The sequence below is a fragment of the Eptesicus fuscus genome, chromosome 4 (genome assembly GCF_027574615.1).
Source record: "Eptesicus fuscus isolate TK198812 chromosome 4, DD_ASM_mEF_20220401, whole genome shotgun sequence".
In the NCBI taxonomy this organism is placed as follows: Eukaryota; Metazoa; Chordata; class Mammalia; order Chiroptera; family Vespertilionidae; genus Eptesicus; species Eptesicus fuscus.
In genome coordinates, this window is record NC_072476.1 from 76,203,110 (window position 1) to 76,230,606 (window position 27,497).

A 27,497-nucleotide genomic window follows, 5' to 3' on the forward strand; every position below is an offset into this window, starting at 1 on the left:
CGATGTTTCTAGCTTTCTATCCCTCTCCCTTCCTCTCTGTAAAAAATCAATAAAATATATTTTTAAAAAATTTTTTTAAATAAGTCTCTACAGGTACGTTGACACATTTAAATGTTTGAATTGCAGACTGATGATTAATTTATAGATTCTTCAAAATATTTCCACAAAAACAGAGTTCTAAATTGGGGGCATAATCACAATCAACTTGGCTAGTGACATGCCCTGTATTATCAGCTAGTTTTACTTTACTAATAAAAATCTGAATGAAAAGGAAGTGCTAAGATTTTAGGGCAAACAAATTGGCTTCCTTATTAACAGACTAGAGGCCCAGTGCACAAAATTCATGCACAGGTAGGGTCCCTAGTGGCTGCCGGCTGGGGCCTCCCTTCCCCTGGATGCCTGCTGCCACTGCCCCCTGGTGGTCATCACACGTCTAACTCCAGGTAGGTCAAACTCCCGACCGTGGGGATATTTTGCATATTAGTCTTTTATTATATAGGATTGGGAAACAAACAACCAGCATAACACCCAAAGGAGTTTAAAACAGTAACAGATATAATTGCTGAGTGTAGTTTTGCAAAGCTTAAAATTAACAGCACTAATGACATCAAACAGGTCTATTATAGAACGAAAACACCTGGTTTAATACTTTATAAAATATGTACAGAACTTGAACATTCCTGTAAGATACATTTCAAGTCACAACTGAATTATAAATGTAATCAGGTACTCTGATATAATGAAAGCGCCTAGTTGGTTAAAAAAAAAAAAAAAGCATGTAAACCATAAAAGATTAAAATACACAATAAAATTCTAGCCAGTGGTTTTAAATTTTGATTTTTAAAAAGTAAATATATATTTACAATCTTTAAATTTCACAATTTGTTACTTTTATATGGTCTTTATTACCAAGGTAACATAAAACAATAAAAAGCTCTTTTAACCATTTACACACAGAAAAAAAATCAATAGGGAAGTTGGTAGAATGTAATATCAGTAGATATGAACAGTTAGGGACTTTACTAATGGAGTCATAAAACAGACTTAACCAAAACTGCAAGCTAGGAAACAAGTGGTTTCACTTCATTGCAGGGACCCAGTTTCCTTATCTGAAAAGGAATGATTATAAATAACAGTTATGTGAAGGGAGGATTCTAAGAGGATTCAATGAGATTACCTATTGGAACTAATGAGGCACTAAGACATGACTGCCTAGGGCGTGAAAGTTCACAGCACAGTACACTCAGCAACCTTCCTGAAAGGTTTAAAAACCTCAAACAACAGTTCTTAATATCAGAACCAATGTTTACAGCATAAATCCTTAATTGGAGTGTTCAGCCCAGTTGATTATCAAAAGCTATTTATAAAATGCTTCAATACCAATGATATTAAAGCTACCAAAACTTTGTCATGATCACAAAGGTTTGGCCTCTCTGGTTAGAGTCCAAAGTCATTTTGCATGCTGACACCACTGCAGAGATGTCAGATACTTCTCAATCACTCAAACAATCTGGAATTTGCTTTCTGTTTTCCCTCTGTCATAATCTCCAACCATCTTCTTGATATGGGACAACTTGCTCTTCAACTGCTTGCAATAATTCCTCTTATTTTTATAATCTGCAGACTAAAAAGGAAAAAAAAAAATGAACAGGTAAATTTAACAAAATAAAAATGAGCTATGTGTAGCTTCTGGGAAGGCAGAGGTCAACAAAAAAAAGGGGACCATTAGTCACCAGAACTGTTGGGAGTGTTAAATGATGTAACATACATAAGGTGCCTGGCAGTATTTCAAACCAGAGAGGCAGTTGATGCTCTTTGCTGAACAAAATCTTCTAACCTGAGTTTTTAAAACGATACATGAATTTCTAATGATTTGTAAAGTGACAAAAAAAACAACAACCCAAAACCGGGAGAAACCAAGATGGTGGCATAGGTAAACACCTGAAATTGCTGCCTCACACAACCACTTCAAAACTACTACTAAAAGACAAAACGGACATCATCCAGAACCACAGAAAGGCTGGCTGAGTGGAAATTCTACAACTAGAAGGAAAGAGAAAAGCACTCTGAGACTCAGAGGAGCTGCGGAAGTAAAAGGTACGGAGGCACGAGAGCGCGCGGGAAGGACTGCCAACTGAGGACGCTGTTGTCTTTTTCAGTTGGGAGGGAGACACAAGCTCCTGACTGCTCTGAACTCCAGTTTCGGGTGAGACTCTGGGGACCCAGACTCATACGGGGAGAAACTGGACTGTCTGGCATCAGGTGGAACTCGAGGGCGGCTTTCTCTCAGAGGTGCTTGCAGTGATTACCGAGGAACACTGAGACCCAAGGGCCTCTTAGGGCAGGGCTGAGGATTAGCCATAGCTATTTGCGCTGCCCTGTTAATTCCCTGAGACCCCATTCCACCCAAGTTGTGCGCAGAGGCTTTTGCATATGAATGGCCTGGCCCTTTGCAATCTAAAATTACCTTACAAACTGCAGCTGGATCAGAGAGACCCAGAACATACAAAAGAAGGCCCAAGGTCCCACAGCAGCTTGCACTGCTTCACAGCTGGGCCTCATCTGGGCACCTCCAAACCCCAAACAAAGAAGAGGAATCTGCAGATCTCTCCATAGCTCCTGCTGGGTGGCCTCAGGCAGAGGCTAAATTAGCAGCTCCTTGGAGATCCAAGAGCCAGTGTACCCAGGGATCAGAGTAGGACCATCCAGATTACAACTCCTCAGATCTATAAGGGACACACTCAAGGGGAAGACTCAGTGAGCACCAAAGCCCCACTGAAGCAAGTCTTGTCTCATAAGGGTGTCTCCAGCCCAGAAGTTCTCCCATCGTAGACACAGCTATCCTCAAAGCCAATTAAAAACATTATCTTATTTTTGCACCCAGAGCTACTGTTTTAGCTTCATGGGAAGTGTTTTGTCATGAGGTAGAATTTCAGGAATTTACCCCTAGACCAGTGGTCGGCAAACTCATTAGTCAACAGAGCCAAATATCAACCGTACAACGATTGAAATTTCTTTTGAGAGCCAAATTTTTTAAACTTAAACTTCTTCTAATGGCCAATTCTTCAAAATAGACTTGCCAAGGCTATGGTATTTTGTGGAAGAGCCACACTCAAGGGGCCAAAGAGCCGCATGTGGCTCGCGAGCCACAGTTTGCCGACCACTGGGTTAGAGCATCGTCCCTGTATGCCAAGGTTGTGGGTTCAGTCCTGGTCAGGGCACATACAAAAAGCAACCAATGAATGCATAAATAAATGGAAAAATAAATAGATGTTTCTCTCTCTCTCTCTCTCAAATCAATGAATAGTTTTTTAGAGAGAAATCACACATATATGGTTCCATTTATATGAAGTTCAAAACAGGCAATATTAATCTACGATGTTAGAGGTGAGAATGGTGGTTACCTCTGGAGAGAGCAAAAATTGTAAGAAAGTACAGGAGGGCATTCTCAGAGTTACAAGGAAATTTATTTCTTGATCTGAGTGCCAAGTACAAAGGTATGTGGTTGCTTTGTGAAAATTTACCAACTTGTACATTTATGATGTTTACTTGTATGTATGTATACTTCAACCTTTAAAAAAGTTTTTAAAAATCAGTATTGGTGATAGATCCAAACAACTTAAACTGAGGTTCCAACTTCTCAGTTATAGTTTATCTGACAACTATTGGGCCTTCTGTCTATAATCAGTACATGCGTGACAAGGTATTCTAAAGGTTAAAGGAAAAACATGCAACAGAAAAATTATTCCTCGGAGAATCTTACAACCTGGGATACTTACTCCCTTAACTTGCTTCAGTCTATTGTATTCATCAGCAGCAGCCTATTAATGAGAAACACAAGGGAATATGTTTAACGGGCATTTCCATGTTCAAAAATAACATTACTGATGCTATAATTTGAAGCTAAAGATGCCAAAAATACAGGAAATTAAAATAATGACGTTTTAAAGCTCTTAAAACTATTATGGCCAGCAGGAGGCCTGAGGAATCTGGTGAAGAGAAACTTTTGACATATTTCTTAGTTTTTACATTCCATACACGTAGGCAGGTAACTATTTTGCTGCCTCTCATCTTTCCTGAAGCCAGTCCATGTGCCACGCTGACACCAGAGAGGTCTCTTATAAAGCACTGTTCTGGACATGTCATATAGCATTACACAACTCGTCAGAGCTCCCCATTAACCTCTCTACTGATCTAGTCTCCTACCTATCCAGTCTAGCACCCATCATTTGCAATTCCTTTTAATTGCAAATTAAACAATTAATCATGTTAATGCTTCAAGATTTTTATCATGTTCTCCCTAAAGCTGTACTCACGCACCCGTCCCGTATTTTGCCCAGAGAATCTATAATGGTTACCTCTCAATGAAGCCTCTCCTAAACTTTTCAGGCCTTCAGCAGACCTAATTCCTTCTCTCAGCAGTTATTTACAGTACTTTCTACATATAACGTGACTATGACATTAGTCACATTGTCTAAGTTGTTTAGCTGTCAGTTTCTCTCTTGGATATGAATTCTTTGACACAGGATTTTATTTACCTTTCTAACTTCTGTACTTCTACATTAAGGGCATAATAATGATCAATACTGTTTACCGAATTGATAAAAGTTTATGACAACACTATAACACCAGACAAAAGCCATAAAAGAAGAGACCAAAAACAAGACAAAAGATCAATAAAACCAAGACCTGGTTCTTTGAAAAGATAAACAATATTGATGAACCTCAGGCCAGGCTCACCAAAAAAAAACAAAGAGAGAGGACCCAAATAAACAAAATCAGAAATGAAAAAGGTGAACTAACAACAGACCCCACAGAAATACAAAGGATTGTAAAAAAATACTACAAACAACTCTACTCCAACAAACAGGACAACCTAGATGAAATGGACATATTCTTAGAAAAATACAAGCTTCCAAAACTCAATCGGGAAGAATAAAAAAACCTGAATAGGCCGATAACTACCGATGAAATTGAAGCAGTAATCAAAAATCTTCCAGCAAACAAAAGCTCCGGTCTGGACGGCTTTACAGGGGAGTTTTACCAAACATTCAAAGAAGAACTAAAAAATTCAAGACTATTCCAAAAAATTCAAGAGGAAAGCACACTTCCAAGCTCTTTCTATGAAGCCAGCATTACCCTAATTCCAAAACCAGATAAAGACACTACAAAGAAAGAGAATTACAGGCCAATATCCCTGATGAACACAGATGCTAAAATCCTCAACGAATTTCTAGCAAATCGGATCCAGGATTACATTAGAAAAATCATACACCATGGCCAAGTTGGATTTATCCAGGGATGCAAGGCTGGTACAATATCCGAAAATCAATAAACGCAATACATCACATAAACAAATTGAGAGACAAAAAAATCCCATAATCATATCAATTGATGCAGAAAAGCATTTGACAAAATCCAACACCCTTTCTTGATAAAAACTCTCAGCAAAGTGGAAACAGAGGGATCATACCTCAACATAATAAAAGCCTTCTATGACAAACCAAGGTCACTCAGCAAGCAGCACATAGGGGAGCTTAGAGGACTGGTAGAACAGCCAACATCATACTCAATGGGCAGAAAATAAAACCATTTCCCCTAAGAACAGGAACAAGACAGGGATGCCCACTCTCACCACTCCTGTTTGACACAGTACTGGAAGTGCTAGCCATAGCAATCAGACAAGAAGAAGAAAGAAAAGGCATCCAAATTGGAAAAGAAGTAAAAGTGTCATTATTCGCAGATTAATTGATACTGTACATAGAAAACACTAAAGACTCCATCAAAAAACTACTAGACTTAATAATTGAATTTGGCAATGTAGCAGGATACAAAATTAACACCCAGAAATCTATGGCTTTTTTATACACCAATAATGAACTCACAGAAAGAGAAACTAAAACAACAATCCCATTTACCATTGCACCAAAAAAATTAAGATACCTAGGAATAAATTTAACTAAGGAGGTAAAAGACCTGTACCTTCCCCTACCTTCCCTCTGAGGGAAGCATTTGATCGATGCTTCCCTGTCTCTGGATCTGTTTTTGTTTATCAGTTTATGTTATTCATTATAATCCACAAATGAGTGAGATCATGTGATATTTAACTTTCTCTGACTGACTTATTGATTGGCTGCCTCCTGCACATCCACTACTGGGGATCAAGCCTGCAACCGAGGCATGTGCCCTTGACCAGAATCGAACCCAGGACCCTTCAGTCCACAGCTATCCACTGAACCAAACCAGCTAGGGCGAGATCCTTCCTTTTTACAGCAGCATAGTATTCCATTGTGTAAATGTACCACAGGTGTTTTTTTTTTAAATATATTTTATTGATTTTTTTTTTTTTTAACCGAGAGGATGGGAGAGGGATAGAGAGTTAGAAACATCGATGAGAGAGAAACATCCATCAGCTGCCTCCTGCAAACCTCCTACTGGGGATGTGCCCACAACCCAGGTACATGCCCTTGACTGGAATCGAACCTGGGACCTTTCAATCCGCATGCCAATGCTCTATCCACTGAGCCAAATGTATAAATAAGATATCCATGAGCCCTTACTGAAAAGTGACTGACTAAATAAATTTAAAAAATGGGAGAAGTGACCCATTTCCCATGCAGAAGACTTCCAAATAATTTGTGTAGGTACACCTCCTTTGGAGAGCTGGAGCGTAAGTCTCCATTTCTTAAGTGTGGTCAATAGTATAGTATGGAAAGGGGGATTACAATGGAAGGAGTAACTTTACACAGATAAATACTACCTCTGCCAGGTGACCAAAGAAGAAACAAACCATAAACTATTTTGGAGTGAAGATACAGGAGAGATACAGGTTAAACATAGAAGATGATTCCTTATCAAAGACTGCGTGTGTGTAGGTGCACTTCTACATGGAGGGGCTATTTTAACAACCCATATTTTGGTGATAAACAGGTGGTGGAAATTAAGCAATTTAGGCAATTCTGTATTGTTTGAATTCTTTACACAAAGAATGAACTGAGTGTATAAATAGAGGAAAGGAGATATGTATGTAGGCTATTGCTTTGTAATTCTTAACTAAATTAGTATTAGTGTACTCTTCAATTTGGAAAGACTTTCATCCAAGATTCAATTTCAATTATTCTTCAATGAAATTATAGTTTTATAATTACTATCAAATTTTGTATTAACATCAGTATAAAGGATACTAGATCCCCATAAATCAGAGTAAAGTATATGTAATATATAATTATATTTGAACTTACCATGTACTCTTCGCTTTCTTCTCTGTAGTCATCCAATTCCTTATCCAGACGAGAGAGTTCTCTATTGACCTCATCAAGCTCTGCTTGTAAACGCTTGTATTCCTGCAGGCCAGTGTCAAAACTTCTCTTATAGACTTGTCTTTGTTGATCTGAAGTGATAGGTGGATATTCCCTAAAAATTGAGTGAGAAAATGACTACGTGCCCTTAGCAGACATAAAATCCAGTGTTTCTTCCTCAAAGATAATAAAGCTGATGGGATGTGGAGAATGACATTCTTCTTTTTGTAGCTGATGGGGAGAGGAAGGTGGGCTACAACTAGTTCTCTTAAGAAGAATTATACTTTATACATCACTGATCATGTTGTATGTGTGTGTGTTTTTATAAAAACTATTCCTACATTTAACTTCTGGGAAATAAAGTTAAAAGTAATTTATGAAATTTAAGGTTCAAGTTATAAGAACTCACTTATTCTGCATATACAACACGATAATGCAACCTATGTTGAACGTCTTAGAACTGGTATTCTGGAACACGAGGCGTGTTGTCGTCACTGTGGGGGCAGGGCAGCCCACCGGCAGCTGGCTATTTTCCGCTACCTCCTACCGTTTTCAGACTGTTTGGGGTATGGGTTGTTGTTGTTTTGTTATTTTTTATCTTGGTCTTGTTTTTCCTAAGTGGAAATAGCTTATTTTAAGTCCTTTGATGATAAAAGTAGACTTTAAAATGTCCATGTATAAAAATGCATGCTCGTTGTACAAATAATCTGGCAATGCACTGAACTATGAAAAAAACCCCTGAGATTCTGTATCACTGTATCTCTCAAAATACCAGCTGTTCTTTTTTTTTTTTTTTACCAGCTGTTCTTTACATATGAAGACAATGCTATTCATCCCTAATCCACTAAAGAAATACTGAGTTGTTTCACAAAACTACGGATCTCCTTAGGAATATGGAATTCCAAATTTCAGATCTACGTCAGCCTAATACCTTCATTTTGCAGAGAGGATAAATTAAAGGATTTGCTCAAAAGGGAAACAAGAATCCAGAATTTCTAAAAGTTTTTACTTAATCTTCTAAGACAGTGGCCGGCAAACTCAGTTAACAGAGCCAAATATCAACAGTACAACGATTGAAATTTCTTTGGAGAGCCAAATTTTTTAAACTTAAACTATATAGGTAGGTACACTGTTATTAACTTAATTAGGGTACTCCTAAGCTGGCCTTTGCTAAAAACTCAAGGGGCCAAAGAGCCGCATGTGGCTCACGAGCCACAGTTGCCGACCACTGTTCTAAGATATAAGTTAAGCAAATATTTCACAGGTAGATGGCTGAGCTAGGCCAAAAACTCCTTTTTTTTTTTTTTTCAAATTTATTTTATTGATTTTTTACAGAGAGGAAGGGAGAGGGATAGAAAGTTAGAAACATCGATGAGAGAGAAACATCGATCAGCTGCTCCTACACACCCCCTACTGGGTATGTGCCCGCAACCAAGGCACATGCCCTTGACCAGAATCGAACATGGGACCCTTGAGTCCACAGGTGGCTCTATCCACTGAGCCAAACCAGTTAGGGCTAGGCCAAAAACTCTTAAGGAGAGAGGGGAAACGAGGTCTGAGAAACACTAGTGTGTAGGGGATTTCAAACCATACACACGCCATGCATCCTAACACCTTGAGAAGCAATGTTTTCATTCAACACCATTCACACCACAAATGTTTCTGATTTGTGTCCCATTCCTCATAATACTTGGGCATAAAAGGGCTACATCAAACACGAGTATAGCTGGTGCTGATGGCCTATAACAAAACCACTGACACACAAACAAAGGAACCTCAGTCTTGGCCAGAACACTAAATTGTTAACTGTTTACAGAACTGTTTTCCAAAATCCTTTGGATAAACTTTTAAAAGAATCTCTGGTGTCATCGTGGAAGCTGAAAAGTAAATGCCAAAGCAGAGCCACAGCACCAGTCTGGGAAACTTATAATCAGTAAAATAAAGTTCCTCTACACTTGTATTTTATTTATTCAAAGGCCTTTCTTGAGTAATTATTAGCAAAAGTAAGAGCCCTGGTGAAGTTTATCAGCCATGCGTGGGGGCCATGTAAGACACGATTACAGCCAAACAAATCCCCTCCATGGTCCATCTTCATTACGAACAAGTACTAAGAAAAAAACATAAAAGTCCAGTCTCCAGTCCTGGTTGGCAAAGAATGGAATTATACCTTCCACCCCAGTTTAGGATGCAACAGCTCCCCAACGCTAATATCAAATGTGCAGGTGGTTCCAGAAAAAGAGGCGACGCGTACCTGATCCAGTCCTCCTCCAGCTCATCGCAGGACTCGCCGCCAGTCGTGTAGTCTGTCTCATAGTGGTCTTGCTCTGGCCTCTTTGACTTTCCCGCCCTTCTCTTTGTGGGAGCCCTTTTGGACGGTGTCTCAAAGTTGCCATCGCTGCTGTAATGAGGCTGCCTGAAGTCATCCACAGGGGAGGTCACTGGCAGCTCCTGCACCACTTCAGGCACCCTAATGAGCAGGAATGGGTTCTCCGTGATCACTGGGTACACGACAAGCCTTTGCCAGTGCGCGGTCAGCACAAAGGGCAGCAACAGTAACTGTTAGGAGATCTGCATGTAGCTGCATTCACTCAAGCGGCTCATATGCTCAACATGAGCGGACCCCCTAGTGTCCTGCGTTCAACGTAGCACCAGCTCAGATCCTCTAATACACGCAAGAAGCTTTAAGGTTCCTATGTAAGAGGAGCCCATTTATAAACCTTTTAAGTAAAGTGGATCTAAGCTTTCATTTAATTTAGGCTGGTCTGGAAGACATGTGTGCCTGACCTGAGCTGGGGACATACTCCACGAAAGGCTGTCAGGAAAATCATGGCCATGATTCTTTTCTACAGGTTCTTCGAGTTCCGGGGCATGTTGAGTAGAGAAGAGGGATGCACTTGCATATCTGCCTTTGGAAGCTGACTCACAGAGACAGACCTTTGTAATATTAATCTCAGACTCCTTTATATCAATTTCCTTTTCAAGACATCTCAAAAAAAGTAAAAATTAAAAAAAAACTGAAAAGCTTTATACAGTAATAGATGAAAAGGCTCATTAAGACTTTTGTAAAATTGCTTTGTTAATCCTGAAGCCACACGGAATGAATGGAATGGAAGGGTTACCATTACACTTATTATTTTTTAAATATATTTTTATTGATTTTAGAGAGAAAGGGAGAGCTAGAAACATCAATGAGAGAGAATCACTGATTGGCTGCCTCCTGCACACCCCCTACTGGGGATCAAGCCCACAACCCAAGCATGTGCCCTTGACCGGAATCAAACCTGGGACCCTTCAGTCCACAGGCTGACACTCTATCCACTGAGCCAAACCGGCTAGGGCTACACTTATTTTTCTCATGCAATTGTTCAGTATCAAATCAGATTTTTCATTGCACATAACGTTTCAGCCACAAGCTTAAAACTGAAGGCTAACATGGAATAAAATACCAAGAGCTATGGCAACTGTATCCCACTTCTGAGTAACAGAAACGCAAAGCTTCCCTTGCACCTGTAGCCAAGCTGGAGAAGGGCAAGAGAAAGGAAAGGAAGGCAAGGAAAGCACCTGAGACTTCCCAACATCAGCCTTGCTATTCAGACCAACCACTAAAGGCGTTTGAAGATTTTCATTTCTTATTTCTTCCAACTTACCATAACTGTAATCTTGAGTGTTATCTATAAGGTTTACTCTCTTTTCTAGGTGATCCAGAACTGCCTGACTCTGTTGTCAAAGTCTAAAGGTGTGTATGTGTTTGTAGTTGGGGGTGGTGGTAGTATTTATTTCTTCTTTCCAAATTTATTCAGGTTAACATGGCTTTATGTGCTAAGTTAATGCTACTTCTAAAGGGAGGGAAAATGTGACTTTCTCCATGAGTTAATAATTAAACAAGTTCCTAGACACATTGCCAAAATTGCCGGGCACTATGCATGCTTCTTGCTTTGAGGTGACAAACAAAACCTTTAGCATTCATTGGCTTTGAGAGGCTGAGCGCCAGAAGAGGAGGAAACGAAAGGGCAAGAGAAATTAGAAAAAAGAAAACATTAAAGCAGGCTTCCCCCTAATTTTTTATTAGTTATTGATATTATAAATCTTTAGCTTGGAAGTTTTCCAACTCTCCTCTTCCCACACCCTTCGAAATACTAAACAGTAACATACTTAATGTAGCATAAAAGCTAAGAACAAAATGCTTAGTAGAAAAAGAATATATAAATTTAAGAACTAGGGAATATGTGTACTCTCGATAATCTTCTCACCTACTTTTTTTAAAAATATATTTTACTGATTTTTTACAGAGAGGAAGGGAGAGGGATAGAGAGTTAGAAACATCGATGAGAGAGAAACATCGATCAGCTGCCTCCTGCACATCCCCCACTGGGGATGTGCCCGCAACCAAGGTACATGCCCTTGGCTGGAATCGAACCTGGGACCTTTCAGTCCGTAGGCCGACGCTCTATCCACTGAGCCAAACCAGTTGGGGCTTCTAACCTATTTTTAGATGCAAGTCCGATTAGGTCAAAATCCACATAACCCAGAACAAGTAACCAGCAGCATACTTTCCTCACTATCCAACTCAGTCTCCCAGGTCTGGAAGTGCCCCTTTTGTAGCTTTTGGGTTGTTCCTTTTTATTCACTTGTTTTATTCTCTCACACACACCCTCACATGCCTTTGCTGCCATGACTCTCAATGTAGTTATTGTGCACTTTCTTCCGCCCCTGTTAGTCTGCCACCTCCATGAGAGCATGGACTTGGTATTCCCAGGGCAGCTGGCCCAGTACTGTGTACATGGCAGGTGTTCAAGGTAATTACTCAACTAAAAGCAGTCACATGAATCCTGTTTTCTGATGACACCCAGTATCAATGGGGGAGAAACAATGCATACTTAATACCAGTATCTTGACTGTCAGAATGATATCCGTTGTTTTTCTGGTGTCCCCCCAAAAATGTGCACACACTTTTTTCTGATAGGTCAACTGATGTTTTTTACTTCTCAGATTTAACTCATTGGAATGACTAATTATTCAAAGTGTATATACATTTTTTGGGGACACCCTACATATGGTGTTTAGAACTGTCACCATTATTGGGGGGTGGTGGGGAGTAACTAAGCCTTGCTAATCACAGAACTTCATCTTCCTGACCTTGGGGATGACGATGATCCAAAAGGTCAATCAGAATCGTTTAAAATATATATATATATATTTTATTGATTTTTTTACAGAGAGGAAGGGAGAGGGACAGAGAGTTAGAAACATCGATCACCTGCTCCTACACACCCCCTACTGGGTATGTGCCTGCAACCAAGACACATGCCTTTGACTGGAATCGAACCTGGGACCCTTGAGTCCGCAGGCCGAAGTTCTATCCACTGAACCAAACTAGTTAGGGCCAATTAGAATCTTTCCAATAGACTGATATGCAAGCTTTGGGGGGGGGGGGGGATTCCTTTTTTAAAATATGTTTTATTGATTTTAGAGAGAGAGGAAGGGGGAGAGAAAGAGAGGAGAGGAGGGAGGGAGAGAGAAAAGCATTGATTGGTTGCCTCCCACAAGCACCCGGAACAGGGATCAAACCTAAAACTTGGGCATGTGCCCTAACTGGGAATGGAACAGGCCACCTTTCAGTGCATAGTACAACGCTCAATCAACTGAGTCACACCTGCCAAGGAGGAATTTTCTGATGGGAACGTGGATAACCCATCCTGTTCCAAGGGAAGCTGTACTGAGAATAAAGACAACGTAGCAACAAGAGCCCGGATATCTCCTGGGTCCCTGGATATGCCATGCCTGACACAGACCCATCCCTGGGCCAGTGAATTCCTACGACTTGCATAAAAGTCCTAACAGATTACTCGGTCAGCCTATTAGCTACCACCAAACAACGGGCTGTCTTATTTGTCGCCCTAGGGTGTCATCCTGCCTTGAAAGTTCTCTGTAGTGTCAACACTCAACTTCCTTGATTTATTAGGGTTAATTCACCCTGGGTGTGGACAGTATACTAGGGAGTGTACCTAACAGGGCTCTCCCAAATTCACTTAGGAAGGGTAAAGAGGCAACCGCCTTCTGCTGTCACCTAATCCAGGATTAATTCTACCTTGAAATTCTAACGTATAGGACATTAAGATGAAGAGGAGCCAGACACGAGAGTATGTATATGATTCCATTAAATAAATACTCCAATAACACGCTAAACTAATAGATGGTGATGGGCATCAAAATGGGGGGGGGGCCCTACAGAAGGACACCAGAGGACCTTTTGGGGTGCTAGAGATGTCTCTCTTGGTGCAGCGGTGGTGACTTCTGTGTTCACATCTGTGAAAATTCATCAGGCTGTATACTCATTAGTGCTCTTTACTGAATGTAAGTTATGCTTTTGGGGGAAGAAAATATTAGTATTGAGGAACCATGGACCTCAGACACAATTCCTTCTCTGCCTACCACAATAGCAAGGAGGAGAGGTGCTCATGGGTTCTTGGCACCTCAGGAAGCCTGCGGAAAAACAGACTATGACTTAATGTGCATCTCTACCTCCACAGCACTCAGTACTCTGCCACAGTCAACACTCGACAATTTCTATTACTTCCCAGAGGCGGCCAGTTCCTTCCATCACTACCGCGCACATCAGGTGCTGCGCTGTGGGATTCGCTGTCACATTCGTATCCCTTAGCACCATTCCCATCCTCCCCTTCTGGGTTCTTAATCATCACATTTGCATTGCCAAGACCTTCAAAAAAGTTTTAGGGTGTAGGCTGGGAGTATAAACTGGTACAACCATTATGGAATACAGTTTGACCACATCTATCAAAATGAAATACGCAATTTCCTTTAGTCCAGCAATTCTACTTTTAACACTTTTCCTCCAGATACATTCACATATGTGCAAAGTGATAAATGTGCGAGTTTATTCCCTGCAGCGGTTTGTAATCTCAAAACATTGGGGGGAAACTGTGCATCGATATGGGAATAACAAAAGAAGTTCCTGCTGGAATATTATGCAGCTATGAAATAGATCAGTAAACTCTTTGTATATCAATATGAACACTCTCCAAGATACGATGCTAACAAGGCATTTAATATGCTAGTATTTTTTAAAGAAAAGACACACCAATATTCATATTTGGCCAGCATATTTTATTTAAAAATAACCTCTGGAAGGATATAAAAGAAACTGGTAATACCAGCTGCCTCCAGGGAGAGGAACTAGAGGTCTGTTTTGTCCCTCTTCAATTTTACTTATGAATGCATTGGCTTACTTAATAAGTAAGATTTTTAAATTATCCTAAATGAATTTGAAAATATTTTGGTTTTCATGAAAAGGGACAATACGTGGGAATGCTATGGAACCATGCAGGTCTTACAATTAATTTAGAAGCATAGCTGGTTGCATGCAGTATAGGTATTTATTTTGCATGTGTGAAAGTCCTATAAATCACAGCTTAAAACTTTCACAAGGATTGAATCCCTACTATGTACCTTTGTCCTAATAGCTTCAAGTGCTTTGGTTTTTGTTAAAATCCAAAGAGAAGAAGAACAGAGAAAATGCTCTTCCTCCCAATCATTCACAACTGGAATGAACAGCCAGGCTGATTCTGCAGACCAAAGCAACAGAGATGGGGTATGAGGCAGGTGCCTGTCTGTTTCCAAATTCCATTCCAATAATAAATCTATTGCCTTCACACTGCTTCCACCATTAACGCAGCTGCTGGTGTCACCTTATGGGGCTCTAGGTGTCCACACTGTGCACTCACAGTGGGTCCCACTAAATGAGGGTGCAGGGTGGAAATAAAACTTTGGAGTCACAAAAAGTTTTCCAGCAGATACAGCTGTGACTAAGAACAATCAAACTAACTAAAGCGAAGGTTTCTTTTTTTTTTTTTGGTCTACAAAGGAATTTGGAGTTCTAGAATTAAATATAGCAACACAACTTATCATCCTTAGGCAAAAATGACATCCAAGTCCTTAATAATACTTCCACTATCCATTTTTTCACTAGTTCATTAGAATTAGGTTGAATTAGAATTAGGTTTTAGGATAAACTAAAACCACAATGCGGATACCATTTCAAAAACTATAATGGCATACCGACTCTAGGCCAGAAACTCAATTTGAGGTTTTTTTTACACTATATGTATAACAAAACCTAGAGGCTTCACCAGCAATATGGAGGCTCTAGCACAGCAAAGGAGATCTCAAAATTCCTGAATTCAAATGAAGCCTAATCCTATCCTATACAATAAAAGGGTAATATGCAAATTGACCCTAATGGCAGAATGACTGGAACGACCAGTCGCTATGACGTGCACTGACCACAAGGGGGCAGACGCTCAATGCAGGAGCTGCCCCCTGGTGGTCCGTGCACTCCCACAGGGGGTGCTCTGCTCAGCCACGGGCCGGGCTGACAGCTGCAAGCACAGCAGCGGAGGCGGCAGGAGCCTCTCCTGCCTCCTCTGCAGCACTAAGGATGTGCGACTGCCCAGAGGGCTCCCAGGCTGCCAGAGGGATGTCTGACTGCCAGCTTAGGCCTGATCCCCCCGTGGACATCTCCCGAGGGGTCCTGGACTGCAAGAGGGTGCAGATCCAGGCTGAGGGACTTCCCCTACCCCCCAAGTGCACAAATTTCCATGCACCGGGCCTCTAGTAGTTTAATAAAAATATATGTGGGCAGGATTGATCAGTGAGCAATCTCCCTTTCTACTGAGTAAAAAGTGAAGACAGGGAAAATATAAAATGAAGGCATTTTAACCAAGCTACTAAATTATTTAACATCATGAAGGTTGAGGCATGACGAAATGATTCTTTTTATCTTAACTTGCCTGGGAACTTCAGCTTTTGAACTTTCCAGTCCTAAACCAGTACCTACATAATGCCTAGACACACATCAAACCTGCAGATAACCCTCTAACCACCCCTAAAGGACTCGGGACATGACCAGGCTCCTGGTGCCCATCCTCCAGACAGCTGACCTCTGACTGATAACTGTCCTGGACCAGCCTGAGGGCTAAGAACTCAGGACTGATTATTTTTAAGGATGTGACTTTAAGTATTTTTATTTATTGATTTTTAGAGAGAGTGAGGGAGAGAGAAACACTTACTTATGCATTCATTGGTTGATACTTGTACCTGCCCTGATGGGGGATCAAACCTGCAACCTTGGTGTATCTGGATCATGCTCTAACCAACTGACTTACCCGGCCAGGGCTACTGTAAGAACTCTTAACTTTTCTTTCTTCTTTAGAACACTTTTAGGTTTTTCCCTAGATATGTTTCCAGCTTGCAAACTCTAAGACCCTTGAGTAAATTATTATCATTTATTTCTAGCCAAAGCTTCCTGATTTTTTTGTGTGTTTATTCAGCACTCTAAATGAGATCTAATAATTATAGGCAAAAGGAGAGACTGAGAAATGCACTTAGCTTTGCTATCAATCAGTAATGCCCTTTTACCCACACCTAAACTCAAAACCAGAACTAGGGCAGAGAACCATCTTCCTAGCGTGAAAGAACCTAACCTACCTTTACTATTCAATCATCAGGAGGAAAGCATTTTCAGCTCAGAAGAAGAGGACCCCACCACACAGTCCCACCCTTCTTACCTTCCAAGTAACCCCAGGCATCCACCTACAATGCAAAGATCAGTCTCCAGCCTTTATGCAAACTGTTGGATTTTTTTTTTAAAGGTAAATGGTACAAAACAGTAACAGATTTATAAAAGTGTTTTAGACTCATTCTATCAAAAGAAGCTGCTACTTACGGTGTTGATTTATAGGATGATTCTGGATACAACCGCTTGTCATTCACTTTACCATTGGAAGAGTAGGCCACGGGACTGTACACTCTGTCCACGTAGTCCGAAGGGGGAGGAGGCATGTCTTGTGTGCCTGCAGAAACATTTTTAACCTAAAGAAACAGCCCCAAAGAGACACAGGTATTAGTTAGCCTGTAATTTAAAGGGGGAAGAAAAAATACATATAAAACGATCTAGTATTTATTGGGCTCATTAAATACTATTAACCTGTAATGACTGCCTTGTTATTGGAGATAACTGTCAAATCAGTATTTTTACAAACACATAAAAGTGCTATTGCTAGTTTAACAAGTCCAGACTGAATTACAAAGAAGAAGAAAGAACCCAATTACCCAATTCTCATCCTGGTGTGTTTAGGTGGAATAATTATCCTTGGTAATTGCTTCGCCCCCATATTAGGAAGACTAGTCTCATTTTATGTAGGTCAGGTCTGTGTTAGGGTGAGAATTTTCATTTCTAACAAGTTCTAAGGACCACAGTTGGAACACCTCTTAGCTAGGGCAAAGGACATTGATTCTTCTTAACCCATTCACCCTAAACATGGACCACTAAAACCACAGAAGAAATTAAGAAGTGCAAACTGATTTCTGCTATAATTCTTTGAGATTAGTGTATTCTTCCTCAACGTACATGCTCAATGCACTATTATTAATAGCCTGTACAGTATAGTCCCATCATTGCTGTCCCTCTCTGCTCTCCTGTAAGTGAATTTGTACTAAGAAGGAATATATATTAGACATTATGCTTTGTTAACTTGAAAGGTTTCCCACAGAACCTTGGGGAGAAAATTTTAAATATAATAGGCATAAACAATTAGATTCTCAACATTGTTAGAGTTCATGAAGCAGAGCCAACACACTTTAAATTTCACCTAAAAATCTTAGCACAATTGATTAAAAGTAACTGCTAAATTTTGAGTTGTTTCAAAGCAAAGGAATAAAATAAAGCATGGAAAAAACATTAAAAATAACTCCATAGGCCCTAGCTGTAGCTCAGTTGGTTAGTTGTCCCGATAAGCCAAGATTGCAGGTTTCCACCCCTGGTCAATGCACATACAAGAATCAATCAATGAATGCATAAATAAGTGGAACAACAATTCAATGTGTTTTTTCCTCTCTTTCTCAAATCAATCCATAAATAAAATTTTAAAACTCCATAAACTATTTCTGAGAAAAAGAACAACTTTTCAAAATTAGGTAGGGTGGGACTACTTTAGCTTGGTGATAGCATCAGATTATCTGGGTTTACTCCAGATCTGCCAAATATAAATTCTAGAAAGCCTCAGTCTGCTCATCTGGAAGAAATGCAGAAGCTTCTTCTTCTTCTTTTTTAAAAAATATATTTTATTGATTTTTTTACAGAGAGTAAGGGAGCGGGATAGAGAGTTAGAAACATCGATGAGAGAGAAACATCGATCAGCTGCCTCCTGCACACCTCCCCACTGGGGATGTGCCTGCAACCAAGGTACATGCCCTTGACCAGAATCGAACCTGGGACCCTTCAGTCCGAAGGCCGACGCTCTATCCACTGAGCCAAACCAGTTAGGGTGAAATGCAGAAGCTTCTTACTTCATAAAGTTGTTTTGACAATTAAGTGACATGACAAGGTATCACATTTAGCACAGTGCCTTTATGAACACAGTAAAAACTCGGAAGATGCTGGGTTTTGGAATTAAAGCCATTGGATCTAAACAAAGAATTTTATAAGCATTTGAATGTGACAGCAGACTTTTCGTTGGATTATTTTGCTATTATGCATCCTTGCAATCAGGTTCAGTATCAATACAGTGAATTTCCTTGCAACACACCCCCTTGACATCTTGTTTCCCAGTGTATTTCCTTGCAACACACACACTTGACACCTTGTTTCCAGTTAAGCACAGCATTACAACATGACCTGTTCTTTTCCTATCACTGCACTATCACAGCCCGAAATATTTATTTACCCACCCCTCTAAGGCCATAGAGGTCTTCTTGATTGTTTGATAGTCCTGTGAGTCAGAAAAGAATGGAATCATTTCCTCCTGGAGTGGAGTTTGGCAGCAACTGGGAAACCGGTGGGTGGGTTGCCAAGGAGTGTGCTTAGATCCCACCACAGGGGGCGCGGGTGGGAACCATTCTTGGCTCCCCAGAAGAATTCCTCAGGCCTTGACAAAGGCCTATTCTTATTCCGGAGACTTCAGAGTTTTAAAAGACTTCCTTTTCTTTACAACCCATGTAACACTCCTCCAGGTTCTTTCCCCTTCACAACTTTAGCAGAGGCTCCAAGCTTGGAGATCTCCTACTGACTCTGACTAACCAGAAACCAAGACTTGACAAAAGGTGCCTGGGTGTCCCCGTAGAGACTTCGTACTGCCTGGAATGGAATGTCCTTCCTCCTTTCTTTGCCAGCTAATCCTTAATTGGGCTTCAAGTCTTGGCTCACTACCAAGGAGTAGTAATGCCACTACCTCCTGGAGGCCTTCCACCTGTGTCCCTGCTGGGTGAGGCATCTATCTGTCCTCCCATCTCCTCAAGCACCTGGGCACACAAACCTCCCACCCACCACAGCCTTACGCACTGTGGGAACAATTGTTTACACGCAGTAGAATGGCTTGCTCCCGTATCTCTAACTTCAGCAGGCAGTCGACTGTTCTAAAAGCCACCCCTGTCTGCCTGCTTACAATGTGCCAGATACTGAACTCATACATTATTTAGTAAGCACAACCTTAGAGGTAAATACTATGATTCCTTTTTCAGAAATGAGGAAGCTATGGTTCAGAGAGCCAGACAACTTTCCCAGAGACCTATACCTAGTAAATGGTAATGTGGAATTTAAACCCAGGGCTCACTGGAAAGCCTCTGCTACAATCCACCACCTCTCCCGGGGCAGTCTCCTGCCTTCTCTTTGGGTCTCCAAAGCCCAGCACAGTACCTGGCACAAATCAGGAACCCAGAGTTTGCTGCACAGAGGTTATCTCACTTACTGCTGCTCTACATTGTGGATACCCAAACATCGCACTAAATGAGCTGCTCTGCGCTGACTTTATCTCTTAGCAGGACAGGACTAACTCGTCCACTGACTTCACCCTCCAGCAGGTCTTTGGTTACTTTAACCTTTTTTATACGTATGCACAAAAAATTCCAAGGTACTGTTTGTTTTGGCAGAGCATATACTAAAACTGGAATAATACAAAGAAAATTCATTATGAGCATGGTCTCTGCAAAGGGATGGCATGCACATCTGTGACAGGTTCACATTTTTAAAAATCCCCAGCCAAGCATGTCAAGCACACAATGCAATATACAGATGATGTATATAGAATTGTACGCTTGAAATCTGTAAGATGTTATTAACCAATGTCCCCCCAATAAATTTTTTATTTATTATTTTTATTGATTTGAGAGAGAGGAAGAGAGAGAAACATCAATTTGTTGTTCCACTTATTTATGCATTCACTGGTTGATTCTTGTATGTGCCCTGACCAGGGATCAATCCTGCAACCTTGGTGTATTGGGACGATGCTCTAAGCAACTGAGCCACCCAGCCAGGGCTCACCCCAATAAATTTAATTTTTTTAAAATCCCAATACAGACTCATAGAAGAATAAAAAGCAGACCATGTCCTTAAAATGAGCTTAAGGGTATAAAGGCAGAGGTAAAATATATTTATAAAATAAAGAGTAAGGTCATATTTTTCCTTTTTATACTTTATTTTTTATGAAAAAAAAAAAAAGCTAAAATACTACTTTTTCTCATAGTACCCATGCAAAATGAGTACAAACCTGCTGCTCTGAAAGGACAGGAGAAGGAAGGGGGAAGCCCCAGTGTGGAGTGACCAGGTATGAGTAATTTCTATAGGGAGTCCTCAACCTGTGCGTCCTATTCGGACAAAAAGGATTTCTGAGCTTCACGGTTATTATTGATAGGAACCCCACCCAGCCAGCCCACAAGACTCAATGATGTAGTTAAAAGTTGTTTTTTAAAAAACCCCACACACAAACAAAACCCCACCATTTTAATAACTGTAATAAAATCTGCTTAAAGTTTTAGAACCTGGGGAAAAGCTAGGCTTAATTCTAAGCAGCAAATGGTGAACAGTTTTCCTCAAGTACCTTGGGGCAGCTCTGGGAAATTAGAAGCAGAAGTGAAAACACAAATTAAGAAAGACTTGGCTTCTACTAAGTACGGAGAGGAAAAGTTTGAGTGCCAATCATTCCAGAAACCAAATGCTGCAATTGTTGCTCTGAAGCACAGAGGAGCCTGGGAGGCTACCCAGTGCCCCTCCCTCCAGGGCCTTGCAGAGGGGAGGAGACCCACGTGAAGGGGGAAGCAGGCGAGCTGCAGGCAGCAGAAATCCACCCAGCAGGGCCCAACCGGCTTCCCTTATCTGGGATCTGCTGGAGGAGTCCTGGTCCTAGTGGCACCCACACCCCACATACAGACTGCGGAAGGGAAAGATAAGACAACAGAAGGAAAGACATCTGAGGAAAAAGACACCTAAGCAACCAAAAAACTGACTCAGACTCACTCTGGAGACCATATTCCAAAGGGACAAGCACTCACACCCACCTTGTTTAAGGAATATGAATAACTACTCCGGGTGAGGCACAGGAGAAGTTTTACTAAGATGCGTGTGTCAATCCAGAGAAGAACAAAAGTGTTTCTGAAATGTCAACGTGAAATAAATTCAAATAAAATAATTCCAAAAAGTCTTCACAAGAGGTAATTATGAGGACAAAATTTAATTCTACTCATAAGAAGAGTTCTGATTATGCCGCTTGTGGGGGGAAAAAACACACCTTTGTAACCACCTCTAACACTCCTTGGAGAATTCATGAAAATATCCTAAATCCCTGTAGGGAGAACAGAGGGTGGCTCTATTCAACCCTCCTCCAAACCCTGTCAGCATTGTGCCTTCCTTGGGGGGGCGGGGCGGGGGGGGTAGGCGGGGGCACCAAGACAGATGTACTCAGTCCTGTGTGGGAAGGCTATTGACTCATGCCCAGCCTCTCACCCTGACCCTTCTAAGTCACAGATGGGATTTAAAAAAGACTGTTCTAGGGCCCTTTGAAAGAAAATCTTTTCTCCCCTAAAACACAGTTTGGGGAAACCACTTCTTTCCATACAAAACAACTTCATATGTCATTTGGAATTAGTACAAGCAAAAAGGAGATTTCACAGCCATTCCCCATGTTGCTCTTCATCCCGTCCTCATCCCCAGTTCACAGAAGGGAAAAGAGGCAGGCTCCACCTGCATCCAACTCACGTAGCAATCTGACAGGTCACCTGCCTCTAAGAACAAGAGGAAAGTTCACCTGTTATGTATTTATGACCTGTCTATTCCTCACCACTGCCCGAGTAGATACAATTATCTCCACTTTCAGATGGAGGAAATTGAGCCTCTATGATTAATTTGCTCAAGGTCACACCGAAGGTGATGTGGTAGACAGGGGATTTGAACCCTAGTCCGATTGGCGCCAAAGGCCAACGCTTTCTCACTTAACAAACTGCAACCTCAGTAATTTAAATACGGCTTGGGGTGCCTATCTAATCAGTACTAGTCCCTGTAACAAATGGAGTCATTCTCTTTGCCTCAACTCCTCACCACACCCTCATGAGATGTGAGGTAAATCCATTTTGAAGAGCCTTCCTTGCCTGTTAGACAAAAGCAAAAGCAGCTTCTGACACAAAATTACTGTGAATCTGTGCTTCAGTCTCCAGGTGCCTTTGTTTAGGTCCGAGTGTAGAACCAGCACCCTCAGAAGGGGAACAGAAGGGCCTTTCCTGCTTGGTAATTACAGTGGAGAAAGAACAGACACCAGAGGGAGGAGTCCCTTAATCTGAAAGTACCATCTCCAGTTTTACAACCTGCGTCCACTTTCAGACCGGGACGTGGCCCAACTTGTTTTTCCTGTTTTCTGAGATTATACCCACAAGATGCTCCCCCCAACAGGAGCCTCAAACTTGCCTCTGGAAAGTTCCCTCAGACTTTTCTCCACCCTGGGCCTCCTGAAGGCAGACGTTCCCAAATGCACTAATCCCACAAATGAAGAGCTCGCGGACCAGGTTTGAGCCCAGGTTTGAGCCCTGTCTGATTCACTTACTGTTGATCAGATGGCACTGGGGAGTTAGCAAGCACAGTGTCCCCAACCGAAGTTCATGCTGCCCGTTGGGAAATACTAACATATACCAACAAAGATGAATTCTGAAGCTCCCTAGGAGTCGATGAACTGTTAACAGAGCTTTGGAAGAGGGTGAGCTGGAGAAACCTTATCCTCAGTGAGTGATAACATTCAAGGCCTCCTTGCTCTAGAAACGGAAGTCCTGGTGCGGACTGTATTTCAATACTCAGGCACCTTATGCCGGCGCTCCCCAACAGGTATGCCACAGGGCCCGGGACACCTTAGTTCTCTGAGCCTGTGGTCAGTCACCATCTGGGGTTCCAAATCCCCTTGTTTCCTCCAGGACTCGGTACAATGTTACCGTGATGCGGAAAGGGCCCCGTGCCTACCGTAACTCAGCGCAGCGCGGCTCTGCAGGGCAGCGGTTCCCAAAGTGTGGTCCCCAGACCAGCAGCATCCACGTTACTTGGGAAACTCATTAGAAATGCAGGCTCCCAGGCACCATTCCAGAGCTACTGAATGAGGAATTCTGGGGGTGGGGGCCCAGCAAGCTGTTTTAACCATTCCTTCAGGTGATTCTGATGCTTGTAAGGTTTGAGAACCACTGACCAAGGCAGACAACTGCCCCATCTGGACCATTATACTATCACCTATCACTAGTTCTAAGTAGTGCTTGAAATCTAGGAATTCCTGCTTTCAGAGAGCCACAACGGCATCACCAGCTTCACCACATACTCCACCTCCTACTGCATCTTCCATTACAACTCTTAACCCGGCTCCGGGGATGCCCTGGCCTGCTCGCCCACCCACCCCTTTTCACTCACAGGGGTGCCGGACAGACAGGGCCTCAGTACTCTGTGCTGGTGGGTTCTAAAAGTCAGTAGCCAGATAGGGCACTTCCACTTTTGTTTCATTTTGACTCACCTGAGGCCACAAGTAACAGTATATACCAATATAGCACACCCATAGTCGGAAGCCCTGTAAAATGACTGCTTTTACATTAAAGAATGCTTGTAGTGGCTGAAAATTAACCTTTTGCACTCAGATGTCGAGATTAAAATTACTCTTTGAATGTATCAATAATTTGAAATATAAAAAAATCCAAATAAATAAGTTTGTATGAAAAGAAACTCCAGTTTTTTATTCTACTGCCACGCTTTGTAAAATCTGGGGTATTTAAAAAATTAAATCCCGAGTAGAATAAAGGAATCGAGAAAAAAGCAAGCGAGTGCAAAGGGTTAAAAAGCTATTCAGCCCTAGCCCATGTAGCTCAGCAGCTGGAGTGTGGGCGGGTGCTCCGAAGGGTCTCAGTTTTGATTCCTGGTCAAGGGCACATACTTGGGTTGCAGGTTCAATCCATAGTCCCAGCCCAGGCATGTGCGAGAGGCAACCAATCGATGTGTCTCTCTCACATTGATGTTTCTCTCTCTCTTCCCCTCCTCCCTTCTACTCTCTCTAAAAATCAATGGGAAAAACATCCTTGGGTGAGGATTAACAACAACAGACGAAAGCTATTCAAATTTCTTCAGATGTCTAATGCTGATTACCACCACTGCTCAGTCCCAGTCACCTACCCCATCCATATCTGTTTCCCCCATCCTGTGTACAAGGAGATGTTATTCAGGGTCTGCCTATATCCCTTCAGAAAAGAAAAAAAAATGTTTTTATCATAACTTGTAGCTAGCTTATAAGCTTACAAGTAAGAGGAAAATTAAGTTAAACTGCAACCAATATTAAATGTACTTACATTTTGGGTCCTCTTAGCCAAGTTCCCTTATTCACACTCATCATTGCAAATGCTAACAATTACTACTCTAGGGCATTAATAAAATATTATTACTACTATTGGGCATTAATAAAATATGCGCTGGTCCAGACTGACCTAAGCCCTTTAATTGTTACAGAACCAGCAAATCTGTAGGTGGATCTTGTATTTTCCCCATTTATACGTGAGGAACCTATTAAATAAACAGACAAAGTGACAGTCTTCATCACCACAAAGAACAATCAGGAACCCTGTCCCTTCTCCACACCCAGCCAGCTCATCCTCACTAGCTCCTACCTTGTCAGGTAAATCCTGGGAGCAATGCTGCATAAATGTTGCATCACAATGTCAAAGGCTTAGAAACTTCTAGAAATAAAGCTACCTAGATAACAAACTTAGCTTTAAGTATTTCCTACTTAAAAATATGTTTTAAAAAGATTTTTTAAAAATTAATTTTGAGAGAGAGGAAGTGAGGAGAGAAACATCAATGTGAGAGTGAAACACCAATGGGCTGCCTCCTGCACGCCCCTTACTGGGGATCTAACCCGAAACCCAGGCATGTGCCCTGACCGTGAATCTAACTGGCAACCTTTTGGTGCACAGGATGATGGCCAACCAACTGAGCCACTCTGGCCAGGGCTAAAAATAGAATCTTTTAAAACAAATTACTACTTGGTAACAATGGAGAAACAAACTTATGGCATGCTCTCTCCAAACTTAGCCTATACCTGCTTCTGACATAATCATGTGGCAATAACAAGAAAAGGTGCAAATTAGCAGACATGCAGAAATACTCATTGATAGCTGGTATGCTGATCTGTAGTAGAGATAAGCATTTTACATATATATTATCATTCTAATCTGTTAGTTATACTCAGTACAGTTGACCCTTGAGCAATGCAGGGTTTAGGAGTGCCAGACCCCATGTAAAACTTAAGTTGACCCTCCCCATACGCAGATTCCCAACTATGGATCGAAAATATACTATTTTCTCCAATTCTACTGACAAAGAAAACTGGGTCTCAGAGGGAAAAAAGACACAAACACATACACACCAACAAATACAAGTTATAACAGCAAACATAATACTTGCCCCGCAGATTAGAATGTCAAGTCTGAGACAAATTACTTAAGTCATCTGCAAACCTCAGTTTCTCCTATGAGAGTCCATACAGCAGTACTGCAGTTAGGGTAATAACAAGGTGGCTAGCCTGGAAGATTGTGATGGAGTTGAAAACTTTCTATCACCTAGTGACTTGTAACACTGTAGTGAAATGCATTACTCACGTGTTTGTGATGACGCTGTGGTGTAAAGAAAACTATGCACTGCTAGCTGTATAAAGGTATAGCACATACCTTTACACCGAATTATGTACAGTACAAAATACCTGATAATAAACAACAATGTTGATGGTTTATTTAGTTACAACACTATACTTTTTATTGTTATTTGAGTGTCTTCTTTCTACTTATAAAACAATGTTTGCTGTAGAACAGTATGCTGTGTTTTGTTGGCAGGAGCCTCAGAGATCTTGCATTTGCTGTGTCTCTTGATTGCACTGTCTCTCGTAACTGATTTAATTAATACCGTGTTTTGTACAGAAACATGCTGTTCAGGCTTGTAGCCTAGAAGTAATAGGTTATACCATGTAGCCTGGATGTGCAGTAAGCTATACTATCGAGGTCTGAGTAAGTCTACACTACGATGTTCACAATGATGAAATCGCCTAAGGCGCATTTCTCAAAACTTATCCCCATCGTTCATCAATGACTGATTGTACTTTCATTCAGAAAAAGTACCCATTAGTTCTGGGGTTTGAGGACACACAGAAAAAATAAAGGCCTGTATATTTATTAAAAGGACCTTTAAACATTTAAAATACAACAATGTTGGCACAAACTTAAGTGAACTTCAAAGAACTAGGTTAACACCCAGTATGCAAACATGGTCTGTTTATTTTACAAAGTACAAGATATACAGAAAGGGGAGGTAGAAAAAAAAAACAAACTAAAATTCCCTAGGAAGGCAGAGAAACCATTGTGCTAAAGATTCAGAGACAGGAAATTAGAAAGTTGCACATTTCCTGAGGAGGTCCAAGATGGTGACAGCGTAGGAGGATGCCGAACTTGCCCCTCCCAAGAACACACTGAAATATACATCTATGTATAGATCAAATACTCCTGAGACAGCAGAGGGCTGGATGCTCATCTGCTGAACAACAGAAGGTGGGAAATCAAGGGTGCAAGGTCGTAGGTGCTGGTTTTGAGTTTAGCAAAGCAAACTTGGGCAGGTGAGGGGAGAATGAAAGGAAAAGCAATACACCTGTGGCTAAAACCACCTCTAAGTAGCTTATTTATAATAATAAAAGTGTAATATGCAAATCGACCAAACGGCCAAACAGCTGTCCGGACAACCACGCTATGACACACACTGGCACCAGGCCAGCCAAGGTGGGTGCAATGCAATTGGTTGGGGTGGGGGGGCAGGGCACCATCTTCCCATGATCGCCCCGCAGAGGGAGGCCTAGGTCACCG

At 41.3% G+C, this 27,497-nt stretch overlaps 1 protein-coding gene and 1 non-coding gene across 8 annotated transcripts in view; one reads left to right on the forward strand and one right to left on the reverse strand.

Moving 5' to 3' along the window:
* Window positions 1-533: 533 nt before the first annotated feature.
* OCLN (occludin) overlaps window positions 534-27,497 on the reverse strand; it is a 46,063-nt gene continuing 19,099 nt past the window's right edge. For 6 of the 7 annotated variants that reach the window (XM_054715192.1, XM_054715191.1, XM_028139607.2 and 3 more), the window contains 5 exons: window positions 17,041-17,186; window positions 9,550-9,765; window positions 7,242-7,413; window positions 3,780-3,821; window positions 534-1,624 (listed from right to left, as the gene is read on the reverse strand). In XM_054715192.1, the coding sequence (XP_054571167.1) occupies window positions 1,502-1,624; window positions 3,780-3,821; window positions 7,242-7,413; window positions 9,550-9,765; window positions 17,041-17,186 (699 nt within the window). In that variant the 3' untranslated portion in view covers window positions 534-1,501. The remainder of the gene's footprint in view (window positions 1,625-3,779; window positions 3,822-7,241; window positions 7,414-9,549; window positions 9,766-17,040; window positions 17,187-27,497) is intronic. The other variant, XM_054715193.1, reaches the window with a different exon arrangement.
* Window positions 20,227-20,338, forward strand: LOC114230204 (U6 spliceosomal RNA). Its single transcript, XR_003616066.2, has one exon. It is a non-coding gene; the product is annotated as a U6 spliceosomal RNA (small nuclear RNA).